General features: G+C 39.3%; 1 protein-coding gene across 2 annotated transcripts in view; it reads right to left on the bottom strand.

Annotated features, from left to right (window-relative positions):
- LOC140187083 (disks large-associated protein 4-like) overlaps positions 1-19,356 on the bottom strand; it is a 276,915-nt gene that overhangs the window by 16,015 nt on the left and 241,544 nt on the right. Inside the window, exons 8-11 of one of the 2 annotated variants that reach the window (XM_072242023.1) lie at positions 15,233-15,597; positions 8,555-8,646; positions 6,428-6,846; positions 3,397-3,488 (exon numbers count right to left, since the gene is read on the bottom strand). In XM_072242023.1, the coding sequence (XP_072098124.1) occupies positions 3,397-3,488; positions 6,428-6,846; positions 8,555-8,646; positions 15,233-15,597 (968 nt within the window). Of the gene's footprint in view, positions 1-3,396; positions 3,489-6,427; positions 6,847-8,554; positions 8,647-12,043; positions 12,128-15,232; positions 15,598-19,356 lie in introns of those variants that run through there. The other variant, XM_072242032.1, reaches the window with a different exon arrangement.

The raw sequence follows: 19,356 nt of genomic DNA, 5'->3' as shown, positions 1-19,356 counted from the left end.
GCTCATTACTATAGATTTATCTTTAACAAAGATTGCACTTCCATAAGTTTGGCAAGGGGTGTCAATAGCCAAGTGCATTCCTGGCACATAGGGTTGGTTGTTCAGCCGATGAGTTTCTTGTATGCACAAGATGTCCGGTTTTAAGTTTGCTAGGATTTCTGCTTTACTGTGGCTGAGGTCTTCGATGTTGTGGCTAACGATTTTCATGCCTTCTAGTGAGCTGAGGGTTTATCTTTTTACCACCCACTTGGTCAGTTGGTCTGGCGCGTAATGTCAGGATTGGTCTCCTTTCGGATTAACAAGGTCACAGTGTGAAAGTTCCTGACTTGACCCTCAGGGAGAAGTACAGCCAGGTGATCAGACTTCCCGAAGTAAGGGCATAGAATAAAACGGTAGGCATTCCTGACGATGGTGTAGCAATGGTCCAGTGTGTTGTTTCCTCTAGTATTGCAAGTGATCTGTTGAGAGTGATAGGTTAGTGATTTTTTCAGACTGGACTGGTTAAAATCTCCCAAAACGATGGTGAAGGCATTAGGATGCACTGTTTCATGTATGTTGATCTCATTGCTCAGATCATCTAAAGCCTGATTGATAATGGCCTGAGGTGGAATGTATATTGTTATCAAAATGATCCTGGAGAATTCCCATGGTAGATAAAAAGGACGGCACTTAAAAGCTAGATATTCCAGATCTGGTGGGTAGAATTGGGACAACACTGATATATCTGTGCACCAAGAGGAGTTGATCATGAGGCATACTCCTCCACCTCTGCTTTGGAGAGACTCTATAGATCTATCCTGACAGCGTATAGTAAACCCATCAATCTAAATCGCTGCATCCGGCACGGAGGGGGTTAACCAGGATTCCATGAAACAAAGGATACACGCGGTCCGAATGTCCCTCTGATTCAGCACCCCAGCTCTGAGATCTTCAATTTCATTCACCAGAGACTGCACGCTTGCCAGCAGGTTAGTTGGTACTGGGTGCTTAAAACTCCGTTTCCTTAAAAGCACTCGTACCCCCGGTCTACAGCCACACTTCCTCCGTAGAATCCTACGTGGATGCTTCCATCCACAATCAGTGTTGTTTCCATCAATTTTAAGCAGTGATACTTCATTTAAATGCATTAAGACATCTTTGTTGACTGTACTGATCTTGGAAGCAGTTGTGCTTTTCAGCTGTATCAGGCTGAAAAGAGAATATTTAATTGTATCCATTGAGAGTACTGCTGCTACTCGAGTCGCCCCTAGACGCCTCGGACGTCCACTTGTCTGACTTGGCATGTTACAATAATGAATTTAGCAATTAAAAAAATAGAAAATATTGGAAACACTTAGCAGTTCAGGCACCGTCTGTAGAGAGAGAAACTATTAAACTTTGAGGTCAGAACTGGGAGCGAGAAAGTTTTAAGATTGCTGAGGGATGGCTAGAATGAAAGAAATCTCTCTGATAGGGTGAGACCAAATAACCCAATGTGGCAGTTAAGTAGAAGTTAACATCAGATTAAACTATTTTTTTTTTTGCTTGGTCAACGTGTATTAATGAAAGACTGGGCAAACCCAACAGGTCAAAGGATACCAAAGTAAAACTAAGACAAAAGGTCAAGACTGCAATATGCCCTGACAGAAGAGAACGTATTATATCGTCATGTAGCAGAGAAACAACCCATTGGTGTGTACCCTTCAATGTCTTTGATAATTCAAGTGTTTGTCTAGATATTTAAATGTTAATAGAGTCTGTGTCCATTACCCTCTCAGGCAGTGCATTCTCAACTTGCAACATAATTCCTCCTTATTTCCTCTTAAAGATCTGCTTTAGACACTTACAAACCCTCAGCACCCTCCCTAACCTGCCACTACCAACCATTTGTGTTATTCAATCTCTGTCTTCACCCAATCTTTGATATTTGATATTTACAATCTTCATTTTTCCTCATCTTAAAGTGAGTTTAAAACCTAATTATACATAAGATCTGAAGAAAGGTTCCTGAGAAAAAACATTAACTTTATTCTCTACATAGATTTTACCTGACTTATTGAATACTTCCAGCATTTGTTTTTCTTCTAGCAGTTAAATTCTCTAAAAGACAGTTGACACTAAGTCAATGATTAATTTTCATCTACATTTGCACTGAAGTGCTTTTGGAACAATAGCTATGAAGGAATAGAGGCAAAGGCCCCGTCAGAGATCAGCAACCACCAGATCAAACTACAGAAAAGAACTATCTCAAAGGGGGTAACCAGTCCAACCCTGGCCTAAAGTCAGTGCTTACAGTGATTGCAAACCCAATGAAATCATATTCTTAAACTGACAGCTAATTTATAAAGTATCACCTACACAATTCATTCTTTGTATTTGAATGGGCATAGAAATAATCTTGACCAAATTCAATTCTGCTACAGTTAAAATACAACAGTTTTAAATGATAAGACAGACACATACAGAATGACCAATCATTTCTCTTAATAATTTTGTCTCTTAAGCAAATTGCATTCAAGATTCAAGATTGTTTAATGTCATTTCCAGTACACAAGTGTAAAGGAGAACAAAATAATTCTTACTCTGGATTCAATGCAGCACAGAAAACCACACAAGATAAAGAACACAGTAATAAAAGAAAATCACAATAATTATAAATACATAAGACAGCTTATACACATAGAATAATTGTATGTCCATAAAGTGATGCTACTAGGCACAGGAATATCTGTACATAAGGTGACTGGCAGGAAATAAAGTAGTTAAAGCGGAGGGGTGTGGAGGGGCGGTTAGTGAGTGGAGGTGTTGATTGGCCTTACTGCTTGTGGAAAGTAACTGTTTTTGAGTCTGATGGTCCTGACATGGATGCTACAAAGCCTCCTCCCTGATGGGAGAGGCAAGACATGGTAGAACCTCAACAATTTAATGAATTTGATGCAAGATTTCTCACTTGTTCTCTGGAAGGCAATATTAAAGTTTGAATGCTCCCCCAAAAAATAGAGTTTGTCGGTTTTTACGACATGTTCAATGGGCCGTACAGAAATGTCAACTGTTCTTCAATGGGAAAGAAAATCCCCAAAAGATCAACCTATTTAATATCTGAGTGACAATTAAAATGATAATCCATGCTCATTTACCATCATTTCCATCTTGGGTATAGTTAAGGAGAAATTCCCTCAATTTCCTGTTAAATCAACCAATTTTATCTAAGAACACAAAATTTTCCTACTTAATGTGGAATTTAAGGAATGGAAACATCACAAATGCACAATTTTGGTACATGCCAATGTAGATAACACACTCTAAAATAAAGGTAGTATATGACAGACCATTAAGTCAGTTTTTCCTACGCTTGGCAATTAGAAAACATGCCAATTATTACCATTAAATTATTCATGATAAGTAAGATGTATATACCAGATTCTGCTCGCAGAGACCGTGGAACTGTTGTAATTTCTGAGACATCAGAAGCTGTGCACTTCCCACTGCACTTCGGATCTTTCCTAGGACTGAAGGAAAAAAAACAGTACTTTCCATTTGCAGAGCATATGCAATCATATCCAAATAACTTTTACATTGAATATATGATAAAAGAAAAATCTACACGAGGTTCAAGACAGAAAAGCAACAACTGAGTAAAAGGAAGAAAATTAATGTAACACCCTCATTTGAAGCCACCTACTTGCTCCCCTTCAATATCTGAAGACCACTCACCAAATTCTGTTCTACATACCTTCTATTCTACATAGCTTCCTGTTCTGTTCGCTTCAAATATACATTAAAATACTAAATATCTTCCTGTCACTTCCTGCAATGCGTTAAGAGGATGAAAACAGCTAGAGTAGTTCCAGAAATACTCTTCATTTCTCCAGCTAGAAGTTCTGCGCCCTACGCTTAAGACCCTGAAGGTATCACCTACTTCAAGGACAGAGGTGACACTGATCCAGCTTCCTTCTAGAGAAAGTGAACAGAGTTGCAAGTCAAATAATGTTTAATGGTATAGTATAAAATTAAGCAAATAACAATATATCAGCACTGAAATAACAGTGCCAGTACTACATCAACACCATCTGGGAATTATCTTCTTGACAAGTATGTAATTATAACTATTATCTAAATTTTTTGAAATTACTGTCAATTATTCTGAAATAACTGAAATATTTTAAGTCACACTGCAGAATACTTAAATAATATCTTTTTAAAAAATATATTATTAAATAATAACATTAGATAAAATCTAATCCCCATTTCTTTATTAACAAAACTGCACATTTTTTGTACATGATTATGGAAAAATACATACTTATGACTTTATGCAGTGAGAATATTAAGATAATTCAATTGACAAAATATACAGATGGTCAGAAAGGGGCCTAAATCTCCACCCTGTCAGTGTAATATCCACTTTCTAAGGGTGAAACATCCAGAAAAAGAAATTACAAGTTGCACATCTTCAGAAAATTGATTCTTTATGAAAATCATTTTAGATATTTGTGCAATAAGTTAAAAAGAATTTTGATGCAAATACCAACTGAATAAAGGTCAAATATATTTAAGCAGATTTATCAAAAGGTGATTTTACAAACGTTTGTATTTAATGACTTTGCAATAAGTATTTGAATACGCAATCAGACGTCTCCAATAAGTAGATTCACAAAAGGCAAGTCTAACAGTTAAAATGAAAATTACAGATTTAGGCCATGTCTCCCTTGCTTCCTGTAAATGCATACTCTAACATGTTACAGTACTTTAAACATAAGCCATCATTCCATTCAATAAATTGTAAGTATTTACTTTTCATTGTATCTATCTTTGTCAGAGTCAATAGATATATGCAGCAAAAGAGTCAGTGTCTCATACAAAGTCCAAAAGGAAAAAATGGTGAAAGAGAGCTGGCATCTCACTTTCCAGATCAAAGATAATAGCTCTGGCCAATTTTAGAGACAGTAAGCCAGCTTAATCATACCTTGCTTATCTGTACCTGCATTCACCTCATCTTCCTGCCACCACAACAGGAGTAGTTTCTCTTGTCCTCACCTACCACCCCACAGGTTGGAGCCTTTGCTTCCAACATATCATTCCCGACAACTTCCGCCATCTTCAATGGAGCCCTACCACCAAACACCCCCACCCCCCACACTCTGCCTTCCATAGGGATCACTGTAATTCTGTTGACTATTCATCCCTCCCCACTAATCTTCCTCCTGGCATGTATCCCTGCAAGCGGCGGAAGTGCTACACCAGGCCATTTACCTCCTCCCTCACCTTCATTCAGGGCCCCATACAGTCCTTCCAGACGAGGCATCACTTCACCTGCAAATCTGTTGCGGTTGTCTGCTGTACCTGGTGCTCCCGGTACAGACTCCTCTACATTGGTGAGACTCAACGTAGACTGGAGGGCTGCCTTGTCAAGCACCTCAGCTTCATCCACAAAAGGCAGAATTTCCTGGTAGCCAACCATTTCAATTCCTAATCCCAGTCCTGTTACCACAGGTCAGTCCACGGCCTCCTCTTCTGCATGATGAGGTCACTCTCAGGTAGGAGGAGAAATACCTTATATTCTGTCTAGGCAGCCTCTAACCCAATGGCATGACCATCGATTTCTTCAACTTCTGGTTATTTTTCCCCCTTCCCCCTTTCCTCTTCATTTCACCACTCTTGGCCTTTTACGTCTTCCCCTCACCTGCCTATCACTTCCCACTGTTGCCCCTCCTCTTTCCCTTTCTCCCAAGGTCCACTCTCCTTTCCTATCCAATTCCTTCTTCTCCATTCCCTTGCCTTTTCTGCTTATCACTTCCCAGCTTCTTACTCACTCCACTCCCCACCTTCTTCAAGGTTGTCCTCCTCTCCCTCCCCCCCAATTTCTTATTCTGGCTTCTTTCCCTTTCCTTTCCAGTCCTGACTAAGGGTCTTGGCCCGAAACATCGACTGTTTATTCATTGCCACAGATGTTGCCTGACCTGATGAGTTCCTTCAACATTGTGTGTGTGTTGCTTATGTAGATATGCAGTAGGAAAGGCTGGCTGAGCACTGGGGAAACAATATGAAATACAGTCTTTGCTGGTTATTTATTTACTTGACTCTTCCATGAAGTAGAAGTAGTCATGGTAACCCACCAGGGGACAAATAGCTTGAGGGACAGAACAGCTGTCACATTTAGGAAGTTATAGGCAAAACCTCATTTCCATTAATCCCAGAACCCCAATTATCAAGGACATTTAAAAATTTGCCATGGAAGGATCTTGTCCAGGCATACAGAAATAAAAACATCTTAAATGCTCATTCCAAAATGGTTTCTGCTTGTTCTAACTGAGCTGCAAGCTTAACAAGATGTTTTATTAATATGATTTTATATGCTCCTTGATTACATCCTGGGAGCAGAGAAACGCACTCAGTTGTCTTGCCCTTCTAATAATGGAGGTTAAACATAGTTTTTCTATTATTTTACCTTCTTCAGATAGATTATTCTCTTTGGTTTCTTTCTCCATTTGATGACACCATCCTTCCATTCTTTCCTTCTCTGCTTGCAACAGTTTCAAGAACCAGTAGCCATCCCGACGACATGAAGCAGCATGAACTGGTTCGACAGGAAGACTGTTAGCAGACTCTAACCACGGTTCTGGTGGCGGTAAAGAGGATGGATCTAGGGCTGGGTCTAAGTTATCACTATAAGCAAAAGCTTTATTTTTTGTCTGGGAGCCTTTCGCATGCTGCCGTACAGGAGGTTCGGTGTTTGAGACATTATGATGCTGGGTTGAATCAGAAAATTGATTGCTTTTGTCCTGGGATCCAGCAATAAAATTACTACATTCCTGTGTATCAGAATCAGTTTCTTGTTTTGATGTCATGCTGCTGGAGCGGCTTAAACTGTTGTAAGGAGACAAAAAGTTTAGAATTACTTAGCTTTTCCTTTCAGTTAACAAGCTGACAGGCAAGCTAATTTCACAGACAAAAAACTTGAAAAGTCTTTATTGCGAAATACCACCCAAAGGTAAAAGAATACCAAAGCAGATGCATTCACTCATCATAAAATATACAGATATCCTTACAAGAGTCTGCATTAGTATTTTGTTTCTCCCTCATGATAACAGAAAAGCTACTGCATGAAAAGGAGCCATTTGTTCATCATGCTGATACGAGTTTAAGTAGTATACAGCCTAATCCCAACTCCCCTCCAGACCAGGGATCGTTAAGCATACATCCCAACATAATGTGGCAACAACTTCCACCTCTATCAACCACAATGTGTTCCAAAGCCATAAGGCTCTCTGGATGAAATTTTTCCCAATTTTATTCAAGGGGCAAACATTGAACTCAGAAGCTCATGATAATATTGTTCCAAAGATGGCTTTCTACCTATAACCTTTCAATAAAATAGTCATACTACTCAATTATTGTGCAGCTTACAAGCACACTCAGGACCAACATGTGCACTCTTCCCACAAAGTTTTCCTGAAAGTAAAATTATTGGGGCAGAAAACCGTTGTTATTCCCCAGGATGATTGATATGAGTTGCCACAATAGTTCATAGTTTGATGAAAATGAAAATCTAATGACTGAGCAGTTGTCGATGAACTGAGACCTTTTTCTTGTCAAATACAGAATTTTAATACTGTAAACTTTTTGCTAGGAATTATGATGAAAAATGTTGGCTAAGGTTCTATGTTTCAGTCAACTAATTTTAAAAATCTTATGAAAGAATAAGACTAGAAATTTGAAAGTTGGAAGTCCCCTCTAAATCATTTAATTTCATCTAATCTGGTTGTTACCTTTTCATTTCCTTACTTTTGATTACACTTGCCAAATAGCAGAGTTGCACACAGTTAGTATGGTGCTACATGGCTCCATAGGTCTAGGCTTGATCCTGACCAAGGACGTTATCTCTGTAGAGTTTCTACATTTTGCCTGGGTCCCTTCTGCTGTTCAAGATTTTTTGTCTAATTTAAAGATGTACTGCTTGGGTGGCTTAATGACTACTTTAAATCATCCCTACTAAAAGTGGGTGGCAGAAGAATCAGAAGGAAGATGATGAAAGAGAACAGGATACGAATGAGATTGATTTGGATGCTTTGACATCTTACAGACTTGATAAGCCAAAAGGCTTCCTTTTCTATTGTGCAAAGAAAATGAAAAAGCTACTAGAAGGGGAGTTAGAAAGGCCAAGTTAAATATGCTGCAGCTTTCACAGAAACCATCTGTTGTCTTGGAAAGCAAGCAACATTGTCAGGAATCCAACAGCATGTGTAAATAACATTTGTGAAAATGTGTTATTTTTATAAATTCACTGTGTTATGTAACAAGACAATGAGCATTAATTATGACTTTAAACTTTCAGTCCTAATGAAACCACATTACATGGATACACAATAAAGCAAATTTTCATACCAGAAATAAAACAAAAATACATTCTCAAACATGTCTAAACAGAATATTTCTAGACTACAGAACAGTGCAAGCAGGGGTCAATGAATGGTAGGTCAATTGGCAAGAGAAGCGAAAAGTGCACACATGGTAGAGATTTGTGTTTAAAGAAGGATGTTAAACTGATTCATTTAGATGAATCGATTACACTCACTGCCACTCGTCTTCCACTTGTATTCCAATGGACTGGAACTTGTTGATCAGTTGAGAATCTTGTTCCTTAGTTAAGTTTGGGGAAGAGTCAACCTAAAAAGCAAGAAGTTGCTACATGTAAATGACGAACAAAAGTCAATATTTGTCCATTCCATTCTTCCTACAATTATGTTCTAAATATTAGAACAACGCATTTTTCAAATAATTAAGGAAGATCTCCACTTGTATCAATATTTTTGTTTGCATTTTTATAGTTAAGTAGCATCATTGTATTTTTTTCCTGAGTACATCCTGTCAGAATACAGGTGTCCCCCGCTTTACGAAAGTTCGCTTTATGCCACTTCATTTCTAAAAAAAACCTACATTAGCACCTGTTTTTCCCAACCAAAAGAAATCCAAAGAGGATTTTTGCTTTTACGATAAAAGGCGCCTGCTTTAAACTTGTGTTCACTCCGAGAAAGACTACCGTGACCGTGAAGCCTTGTGCGGGCAGGTGTGTGCGCATGCCTGTGCGTGCCGATTATTTTCTACAAATCAGTTTTGGCTAAATCTTCCCAATTCTGATACGTGAAACTACACTGCACATACATTATTTCTACTTTATATAGGCTGTGTATTTATCATTATCATTCCTGCTTTTACTATATGTTAGTGTTATTTTAGGTTTTATGTGTTATTTAGTATGATTTGTTAAGTTTTTTTTGGGTCTGGGAATGCTCAAAAATTTTTCTCACATAAATTAATGGTAATTGCTTCTTCTCTCTGTCTGTCTGTATCTTGTTTTACGGCGGTTGGCTCCAGCTTAATGGTGCATTACCGCCACCCTCTGCTCCAGAATGTGCACTAGACATACATTCTAAATCCCTTCACCCAATTGCGCGCACGCAAACACACACATATATATATATATACACATACAAACCTACACTTCACCCTCCCATCTTTGACCATCCTAGTATCCTATTCCTGTTTATTCGTCATATCCTATAAAAAAACCCCCGTACCCCTTAAAAACGCTAAAAATACCCGGACTTGTGCTCTCTCACCCATGCCCAGCAACCCTTTAAATGTGAATTCCTGCATCCCCAACTCCCTTAATTTATTTCTCATCATCTCTCTCTGTACCCCATACTTCCTGCAAACACAAAACTACATGTTCTACAGACTCCTCTTCCTGACATTCCTCACACAATCCTGTCTGGTGTTTCCCTATCATTTTCAATGTTTTGTTTAATGCACAATGTCCCAGCCTTAACCTTGTCCACACAATTTCCTCTCTTCTGTTTCCATTACCTACCCTAGTAACTGCAACACTCTTCTTTATTTGATATAAATGCCTCCCTTTCCCCTCCCTGTCCCATCTTTCTTGCCACAATCTTAATTGCTTCTTCGCTTTACACCGTTTCTGCTTACGAAAGGTTTCATAGGAACGTTCTACTTTTGGATAGTGGGGGAAATCTGTAGCTGGATTTGCACAATTAAAATGGAATTATTAACAATGAACAATGTTGCCAGAGAGTTATTACACACAAAAAGCACAACATTCAACAGAACAGGCAGCTTTTGTGGAAAGAAACAGATTTTGAGTCAGGCTGTAGACCCCTTGTCAGAACAGTGTTTGATAATTCTTTGTCTTCAACCTGAAACATTAACTTTCTTTCCCTCCTCCCAGATGATGCCCAATCAGCTGAATCTTTCACCATTTTCAACTTTTATTTCAGATTTCCAGCGTTTAATTTTAATACCTATATTTTGGAAGCATATATTTTTTATCTCTCTCTCTCTCTCTCTCTCTCATGGGTTCCTTTCAGTCAGTTAGTGGGGTGGTACCCCACTCCTCCGAAAGGAACAGCGTGTGCGTGAGTGGATTTTAGGTGAGTTGGGGTTGCACAGGTCCAGACCCACCCTCTCGACATCCCCTCCCAGAGCCAGCGGCATGGTGGGGTCCAAGACGGCTGAGGGAAGTTCTGTTGCAGTGAATTGCCAGACCAAGCTTCGATGCAAAAGACGCCCTTTCCGCACTTCACGGCACGTGTTTGCTAGTTGGCCGTTGACCCTATGAGAGGGTTCATCCACCCTTTGACAGGTCTTGTTTTCCGGCCTGCAGGGTGTCTAGCCACCCTCCTCACCTGGCAAACCTGGTGGTGGAGCCGGTTTAGTTGCCGACCACCTGACCATGCGTCAGGTAGTACTGGGTTACATGGTACCAGTAGCACTCAGACAAGTGACCTGACCAGGATAACTATAATGTAGGCATAGTTAAAAAATATATACACAATGCAGTGGGGGAGAAAAGATGAAATTTTGCATTGTGTACAGTTCTTTCTGATAAAAAAAAATTTTAGAAGCACACAACCGTAATGAAAACCAAAGACCAGGTAAAGGGTTGAAAGAACTGAGATCAATTGGACTGCATGACTTATCTCAAGATAACGGATTTTTAAAAAATGCTCCATTGATCTTCAAGTTCAATTGTCATACAACCACATATGAATACAGTCAAACTAAACAGCATTCCTCCAGGGACAACATTGTACCAACATTCATACACAGCACAAAACACATATAATTTTGATAGCAGTAAACATACAGTCACACAAAATAATAATACAGCTTAAGTCCCTAAGTGTCATATCTTGTAGGTAGATGTCTACAGATGTGCTAGTGCAGCTGCAGATGAACGCAATCCTGCTTGTCTTCACCGAGTGAACACCGGAGGACAGCACCAGCAGGAGTGGCCAGGCACTAATCCAGCATGGATGCCCACTGCACCACACCATGTCCGGCATCACCTCCACTGGGCAGCTGCAACAGGTGACCCTGCGGCTTGAGGGCCTGCTCCACACCCTAACCGAAGCCACACAGCACTCCCGCCTTCAGTCTTGCCAATAAGCCAGTGAACCAGACTTGCAAAACTCTACATTACCAATGTCCAACAGGGTCTCGTGATCACAGGAATAACATCCAAGACAATCAAAGGTTAGACCTTGCTCTGCCTCCAACGCCTTTCTGTAGCAGACAGCAACACAGTTTGAAACAAGTCCAGTTCCTCCCCTATTGATCAACTCACTAATGGAGTAGACCTGCAGTTCTTAATATGCAGCAATGTGCCACGATCATAAAAAAAGATGTAAAAGATGAAGAATTGTACCTTCAGTTTGGATCTGGAGAGGCCGCTGTGACCATGCATGCCACCACCTTACCGAGAAAGATCTTACTTGATAATTAGCAACAAGGAAAAATGCAAGATAAAAGAAGGATGATGAAAATATTAGGATTTTGCACTTTTGAGGCCAGCAGGAAATAAGCTTTGGTATACTGGGATCTTTGGCACAGAAGGTAATTAACATCAAAGACAAATAGTGATGCCCTCAATTAACCTGAATGGGAAATCCTGCAAAATTGAACCTATCCCATAGACAATCCTTATGCTAACATTTGAAAGAAATATTGCTAACTATAAAAAAAAAGAAAAATCAATGTGCATTACCAAAATTAATACGCTGTTCAAATGATCAGTGAAGAAATTGCTTGCAAGGCAGTTTTATCTCCGATTTCCAATCTTCAATTAAATAGATGCTGTAGGACAAGCCAGTTTTGAGTCAAATTTGGGTTAAATTACACTTTATAATTCAAATTTACTAAGAGACTTTTTAAGTGAAGAGTCACCACAGAACTTCAATGTACTTGTCATGGTGCTATTTTTACATTGATCCACATCTAAAACCTCTTTGTACTTACTGATCAAACAACAGTATTATTGTGCTTCTAAAACAAGGTATTGTACCATCTGGTTCACTGAGTCTACAATAGCATTCCAAAAAGGTACAGGCTCTTGCTCAGAGAACAGTAATATTACTGGCACAAAAAATGAAAAGAATAATTTCTTGTATAATTGGCTCTTACCATTTAATAACCAAAGTCTAAAATTTCATAGTGCCTCAGGTTTTTCCAATCTATTCAAACTGTATTAAAATTTGTGAACCCGCATTAGCAAGGCCAAAATCTTCAATCCTGGCGCCAATGGGAATTCATGACTGGATAGGGACCAAAACAAAAAAAAAATATATAACATGGTAGCAGAAAAGGAGCAGCACAAATGTCTTTTACACCCAGGCAGGAAGGAAGCACTCAAACAATGAAAGCATCTGTATGGGATTGAAATACTTTCTACGTAATCAGTTTATGTCATGTAGATTCACCTAGTTAAACAAAAAAATTAAAATATTCATATAAATTCTTAAGAAACAGCTGTAACTGAAGGAGTAGAAAAAAAACTAGAATCAGCACCAAACAGAAATTAAATGCCTCAACATTTTACACTTTGTGGTTTCCACAATGTCCTTCAGAGAGAAGCTAAAGTTATACAGGAAATAGTTTAAATGCCTGTAACATAACATTTGTGGCAGACAAGTACAGGAACTGGCATGTGGGAGGCCCATATATCTGACAGAATTTGAATCAAAAACGTCTTGCACTGTAAATTATACTTGAAGATTAGAAATTGGAAATTTTTAAAAAAGCATGGCCAGCATTTTCTTAATATATCAGGAAACAAGAATTCTTAATACACAGGATGGACCGGACTGCTGATTTAAAGAAGGCAAAAGGTGGGGTCTGTGTTTCATGATAAGCTTTCCATGGTGCTCGGATGTGGCGGTCTTGTCGCACTCTTGCTCCCCCGACCTAGAACATCTAACAATTAAGTGCTGACTGTTCTACTTAACAAGAGTTCTCAACCATAATCCTGACTGTGTTTATATATTGCCAAAAGGCAACATTAATCAGGCACTGAGATGGTGAATACTGCCATTACCAAACAAGGAACAGCACACCCTGATGCATTTCAAATCACTGTCAAGGAATTCAATCAGGCTTGTTTGAAGAAAACTCTTCCCAATTATCATCTGCATATAACCTACAGCACCAGGGATCCCAACACACTCGACCACTGCTGTACAATGATAAGGAATGCTATCATGCCTAGACCACTCACTTTTCAAGTATTCTGATCACTTGGTTGTCCTTCTCCTACCAGCATACAGGGAGGAGCTAAAGAGCAAGGCTCCAGATATAAAGATAACAAGGTGGTTTTGCAGAGGAAAGACTGTAGGATTGCATCGAGTCGGTGGATTCAGAAGATCTGAATGTATACACTATCATTGTCACGGGTTTCATAGAAGCAGTCATAGACAAGTGTGATAGCAAAGATGCATACATCAGGATGCTCTTCATTGACTACTGCTCAGCATTTAATACCATCATCCCTCAAAACTATTCAATAACCTTCAAGACCTTGGCCTCAATACCTCCTTGTGAAATTGGATCCTCGATTTCCTTCACTTGCAGACCCCAGTCAGTTCAAATTGGCAACAACATCTCCTCCACAATCTCCATCAGTACAGATGCACCACAAGGCTGTGTGCTTAGCCCACTGCTCCACTCACTTTATAGTTATGACTGTGAGGCCAAGCACAGCTCCAATACATTTACAACATGTTTGCTGATGACACCACTGTTGTAGGCCGAATCAGAGGTGGTATAGAAGAAAGACTGAAAACCTGCCCTGAGTAGTACCACAAAAACAACCCCTCACTCAATGTCAGCAATACCAAGGAGCTGGTTATTGACTTCAGGAGGAGAAACTGGAGGTCCATGAGCCAGTCCTCAATGGGAGATCAGAAGTGGAGTGGGTCAGCAACTTTAAATTCGGTGTAAGAAAGAACAGCATTGCCTCTACTTCCTTAAAAAATTTGCTAAGATTCAGCATGACAGCTACAACTTTGACAAACGTCTATAGATCAGTGGTGGAGAGTATATTGACTTGTTGCTACGGTCTGGTATGGAAACACCAGTACTCTTGAACAAAAAGTGGTGGATACGGCCTTCTAGATCATGATTAAGCCCTCCCAACCACTGAGCACATCTACACGGAGTACTGTCGCCAGAAAGCAGCATCCATCATCAAGAACCCCACCATGCAGACCATGCCCTCTTCTCGCTGCTGCCATCAAGTAGGTGATACAGGAGCCTGAAGGCCTATACCACCAGGTTCAGGAATAGTTATCACCCCTCAACCATCAAGCTCTCAAACCAGAACGGATAACTTCACTCACCCCAACAGTGAACTGTTCCCACCACCTCTAGATTTACTTTCAAGGACTCTTCATCTCACATTCTCGATAGTTATTGCTTATTTATTTATTATTATTATTATTACTGCCTTCTCTTTTGTATTTGCACAGTTTGTTGTCGTCTGAACACTGGTTGAACGCTCAGGCTAGTGTGGTCATTTATTGATTCTATTGTCCTTCCTTGATTTACTCCGCAAGTCCTCAAGAAAACAAATCTCAGGGTTGTATATGGTGACATATACTGTATGTACTTTGATAATAATTTTAATTTGAACGAGAGATAGATGGGACTCAGACCAGACTTCATCTCTCACCCAACTCCCTCTGCAACTTGAAACTTCTCTCCTTCCTAGCTCTAGTGAAAGCTCTTTGACTTGAAATTTTTATTCTGTTGCCTGGGCTGCTGAATGCTTCTGACATTTCCTCTTTTCAAGACCCATTTCATTGGTTTAGCTACATAGTGCACGGCTTGAAAACACCTCTCTGAATTTGCAAAAAGAAATTCATTGCTGCAATTCTGACTTGTAAATTACCTCAGACTTTACCTGTATTCCAATAGAAGAAAGTTTTCTCTTTGGGGGAGTTTCCAATTTTGGATCCTCACTGATGAGTGATCCCTTCTCAGTTGTCACTGTAGCATTTCGATGTTGGCTCTCTGACTGTTCACGAACCAGAGCACTGACACTTCCTGTTTTAGTACTGTTCAGAGCTCTGGCACTATCCAAGCTGTCCGAAGAATTGCTGAGACCAGATTGACTGTTGATGTCACTCTTGTGGTCCTGATTGTCAAGGTATGTGTCTTGTGCCGATTCTGTACTGCTCTGGACTGTAACTGAAATAAATGGTTTAGATGTGGTTCGCGGTGGAACTGGTGGAGGAGTCTTCTTATAAGTGGTTATACACGATGACACTAGAAGGTGAAGAGGGAAAAAAGAAAAAAATTAACAGAATTTTATTATGGCATATCAGCAATTAAGTTATTATTCTTCTGGAGAATTTCACGTTTGCTCATTTATTTTCATTTTTTGCGGTGGTATATTTTGAATTGGAACAACATACGAAAAATGCAGGCAATGTGAGATGGGTTTGCAACTTGTTTCAAAGTCACACAGAAAGGGCAATACTCTGACTGGTGGGAAATGACAAATGAATGTCCAAGTTTACAGATAACTTCTATTTTGGAGGCACATTAGGAGAAAGGAGAATCACAAAGCAACAGGCAAATAAACACATAACTAAGCAAAGCAAAAAGATGATAGGTAGATTTCATGATGGGAAGACAAGAGACTACAGACACTAGAATCTGGAACAATAAACAATGCTGGAAGAACTCAGGTCAAGCACCATCTGTGGAGGCAAAAGGCGTGAGTCAGTGTTTCAGGTTGAAACCCTGCTACAGGACCATACCAGAATCAGAGTTCACGGAGTCATGTCGGGTGTTTACGTGAGGTAGGGGAGGGGGTGCAAGGGATCCACTCTCCTTGGAGCAGAAAAATTTCACATTGAAATAGGGAGTAACTAAGGGATGTGCAGGAGCAAAAGAATTAAGTGTGTCAAGGTATATTAATGAATTAGTGAACAGCTACAAATACAGTTGAAATTATTAATGGAATTTGGCCTACAAAAATTGATTTTGGTTGAGATATAACAGACTTATTTGAATAAAACCAAGATCAATTGAGCTTAAATTCAAGATACAGATTGTCTCTGAATTTAATTTCTACTGCCTTGAGTTTAACAAGTTTGGTAATTGATCTAATCAAAACATTCTAAAGAACAATACAACTCTAAGAGAACAAATACAGATCAACTACTCCACTTGTGGCAGCACAAGTATAAGGATTATAATTGCTAAAATTAGAGGTAGACCACTTAAAGTTTGTCAGGTAGCACTTTCTTCTACACTAAGTATACTACGAATCTGGAATCCTCACCTTTAATGACTATAGATGTTGGGTCAACTTAACTTTTATGATACGAACCACCATATTTTTGTTAGGCTCATGGAGAAGATTTGCCTAAACAGAACTGAGTAAAAGGTAGGCCTGATCCAAATGAACAGCAGAAAAAGCCATCATTCCAACCCAGTTTCCTATCAATCTAAAGCAAAAGCTGGGCCTTCAGGACAGATGATATTGTGTGTTTTTTTTTACTGAAGATAACCTTGACCAAACTACAGATACAAGTAAAACTTGTAAGCGGTATTATCTACCTGAACCTTGGACTTCCATGAATCAGCAAAAAAATTGTGAAAAGATAATTCTCTTTATGTGGTCACTGTAATAACCAGGGCAGCCTTTATCATACTAGCTTCATTTTTAAAATCACAAGCAAATGATTATTAGGGGAAATAGTATTCAATCAAATTCATAAATCCTTGCACAGTGAATGATTCATTAATTTTATAATTTCAAAATTTAATTTTTTTTTACTTGTATGCAAATCAGCCAGGTAATTTCCAGTATGTGATAACACTCCTGTTGAGTAATGTCAGACTAGATGCTTTCAAATAATGTAAACCACAGAGCTAAATTGGTAACAGGGAGCAATTCAAAACTGTGTCAATTATTTAATTATTTGTCAAAAGCGCAAGGCCACGATAACATTTAAAGGATCACAATTAAAGGATTATCTGGTTTTGCCTCATCTTTGATTTACAACATCCAAGAGGAAAATAACTTAATTACTTTTTATAAGCAGAGACAATTCAGAGAATGGAAACACTCCACAACCATAATCTACAGCTCTGACTATACTTAATATGTGGCTGCTTCTTCAAAATTCTCAACCACTAGTTGCATAATGGCACACTCACATATAAACGCTGTATATAATGGATGTTCAAGTGAATTTTTGAAGTGTTCTGTTTCATCATGGAGCTAAGTTTTAAGCCCACAGGAACAGCAGGTGTATCTGGCTATCATTTAAGGATAGCTGCTCTCACCCAGTCAAGCACTCTAGGAAGTCAGCTAAAAAAAGTGGGTGCAGTGAATATTTGGGACAAAATTACTTTTTTTGGACAGTGGAGGGTGCCCAGAACGCATTGCTAGGGGTAGTAGTGAAGGAAAATATGAGAAAGACATTTAAGAGCCTCTTAGATAGGCACAAGAATGTACAGAGAATGAGAGAAATGGATATATTATGTTGGCAGAAGAAATTAGCTTAATTAGACATTTAGTTACTAGTACCGTAGGTACTTCGGTGTGAATGTCCATAAACTCCCAACTCAAAACTACTCAATCTCATTTGTTACGATGGACACTGAAGAAAATTCAAATAAGCAAAGCCAGAATTCCTAAAAAAAAAACTCTCATAGATAATCCTGTCTTTTCTATTCCTAAGACAATAATAAATAGGAGAAAACCATTTGGTTCCCTGAACAAGGCCCACCATCCGAGATATAGGCTGATCCTATTTTCCTCAACTTCAATTTCCCACCTACTCTCCATCATCTTTCATTCCTCACTGACTTTTAAAAAAACACTATCTCAGCTTTTAATACATACAAGGATTGAGCCTGGAGGTTTTTAGGGACTAGAATTACAGAGATTCCATATCTGCAAAGAAAATCTACCTCCGCTCTACCTTAAGTGGGCACCTCCTTAATTTTAGAACGATGTAATCTCTCTCACATGGAAAAATATCCCAGCATTTACCCTGTCAGGCTCACTAAGAATATTCAATAACGTCACCTCATACTTCTAAATTCCAGTAACTACAGACCTAACTTGTTCAACTTTTCGTACAACAATGCCGCCTGCATAACCGGGGTTATCCAAGTAAGTATAATCCTGGTTATCCTTTGTGTGGCTGAAGAATTAGTGCAGGGGGCAGGGCTTCTGGGTCACTGGGATTTCTTCTGGGGAAGGTATGACCTGTACAAAAAGGACAGTTACACCTGAACTTGAATGGGACCAATATCCTTGTGGGAAGGTTTGCTAAAGCTGTAAACTAGCTTGGCAAGGGCACGGGAACCGAAATGATAAGGGTGAAGAATGGAGCAGCTGGAACACAACTAGATGCAGCGTGTTGTGAGACTGAGGAAGGAGAGGCAGACGAAAGGGCAAAATTGCTGTCATTGGGATGAATTAAAGTCTAACAGGTTGCCAAAGTCGACAAAGATATTTGAATACATGCAGTATACAGAATAAGGTAGATGATCTTGTAGCACAGTTACAGAATGACAGGTATGATGTAGGCATCGCTGAGTTGTGGCTGAAAGAAGATCATAGTTAGGAGTTTAACATCCAAAGGTAAGAATTGGATCAGCAGTTTCCAAAAAAGGATAAGCAGATAGGCAGAGCGGGATGGGGTGGTTCTGTTGGTAAAAAAAAAAAATTACGTCAAATCCTTAGAAAGAGGTGACACAGGATCAGGAGATGTAGAATCCTTGTGGGTAGAGTTAAGAAACTGTAAGGGTAAAAAGGCACCGACAGGAATTGTATACAGGCCTCTGAGCAGTAGCCAGGATGTGGGCTGCAATTTACAATGGGATATAGAAAAGGCATGTTGCGATAGTCATGAGGGGATTTCAATTTGCAGGTAGACTGGAGAAAATTTGGTTGATGCTGGATCCCAAGAGAGGGAATTTGTTGAATGCCTACGACATGGCTTTTAGGATAGCTTGTGGTTGAGTGTACCAGAGGAATGACAATTCTGGATTGGGTGT

Source organism: Mobula birostris, chromosome 2 (assembly GCF_030028105.1).
Source record: "Mobula birostris isolate sMobBir1 chromosome 2, sMobBir1.hap1, whole genome shotgun sequence".
In the NCBI taxonomy this organism is placed as follows: Eukaryota; Metazoa; Chordata; class Chondrichthyes; order Myliobatiformes; family Myliobatidae; genus Mobula; species Mobula birostris.
The sequence above is the reverse complement of the archived record's forward strand: the minus strand, read 5'-3'. Positions and strand labels throughout refer to the sequence as shown.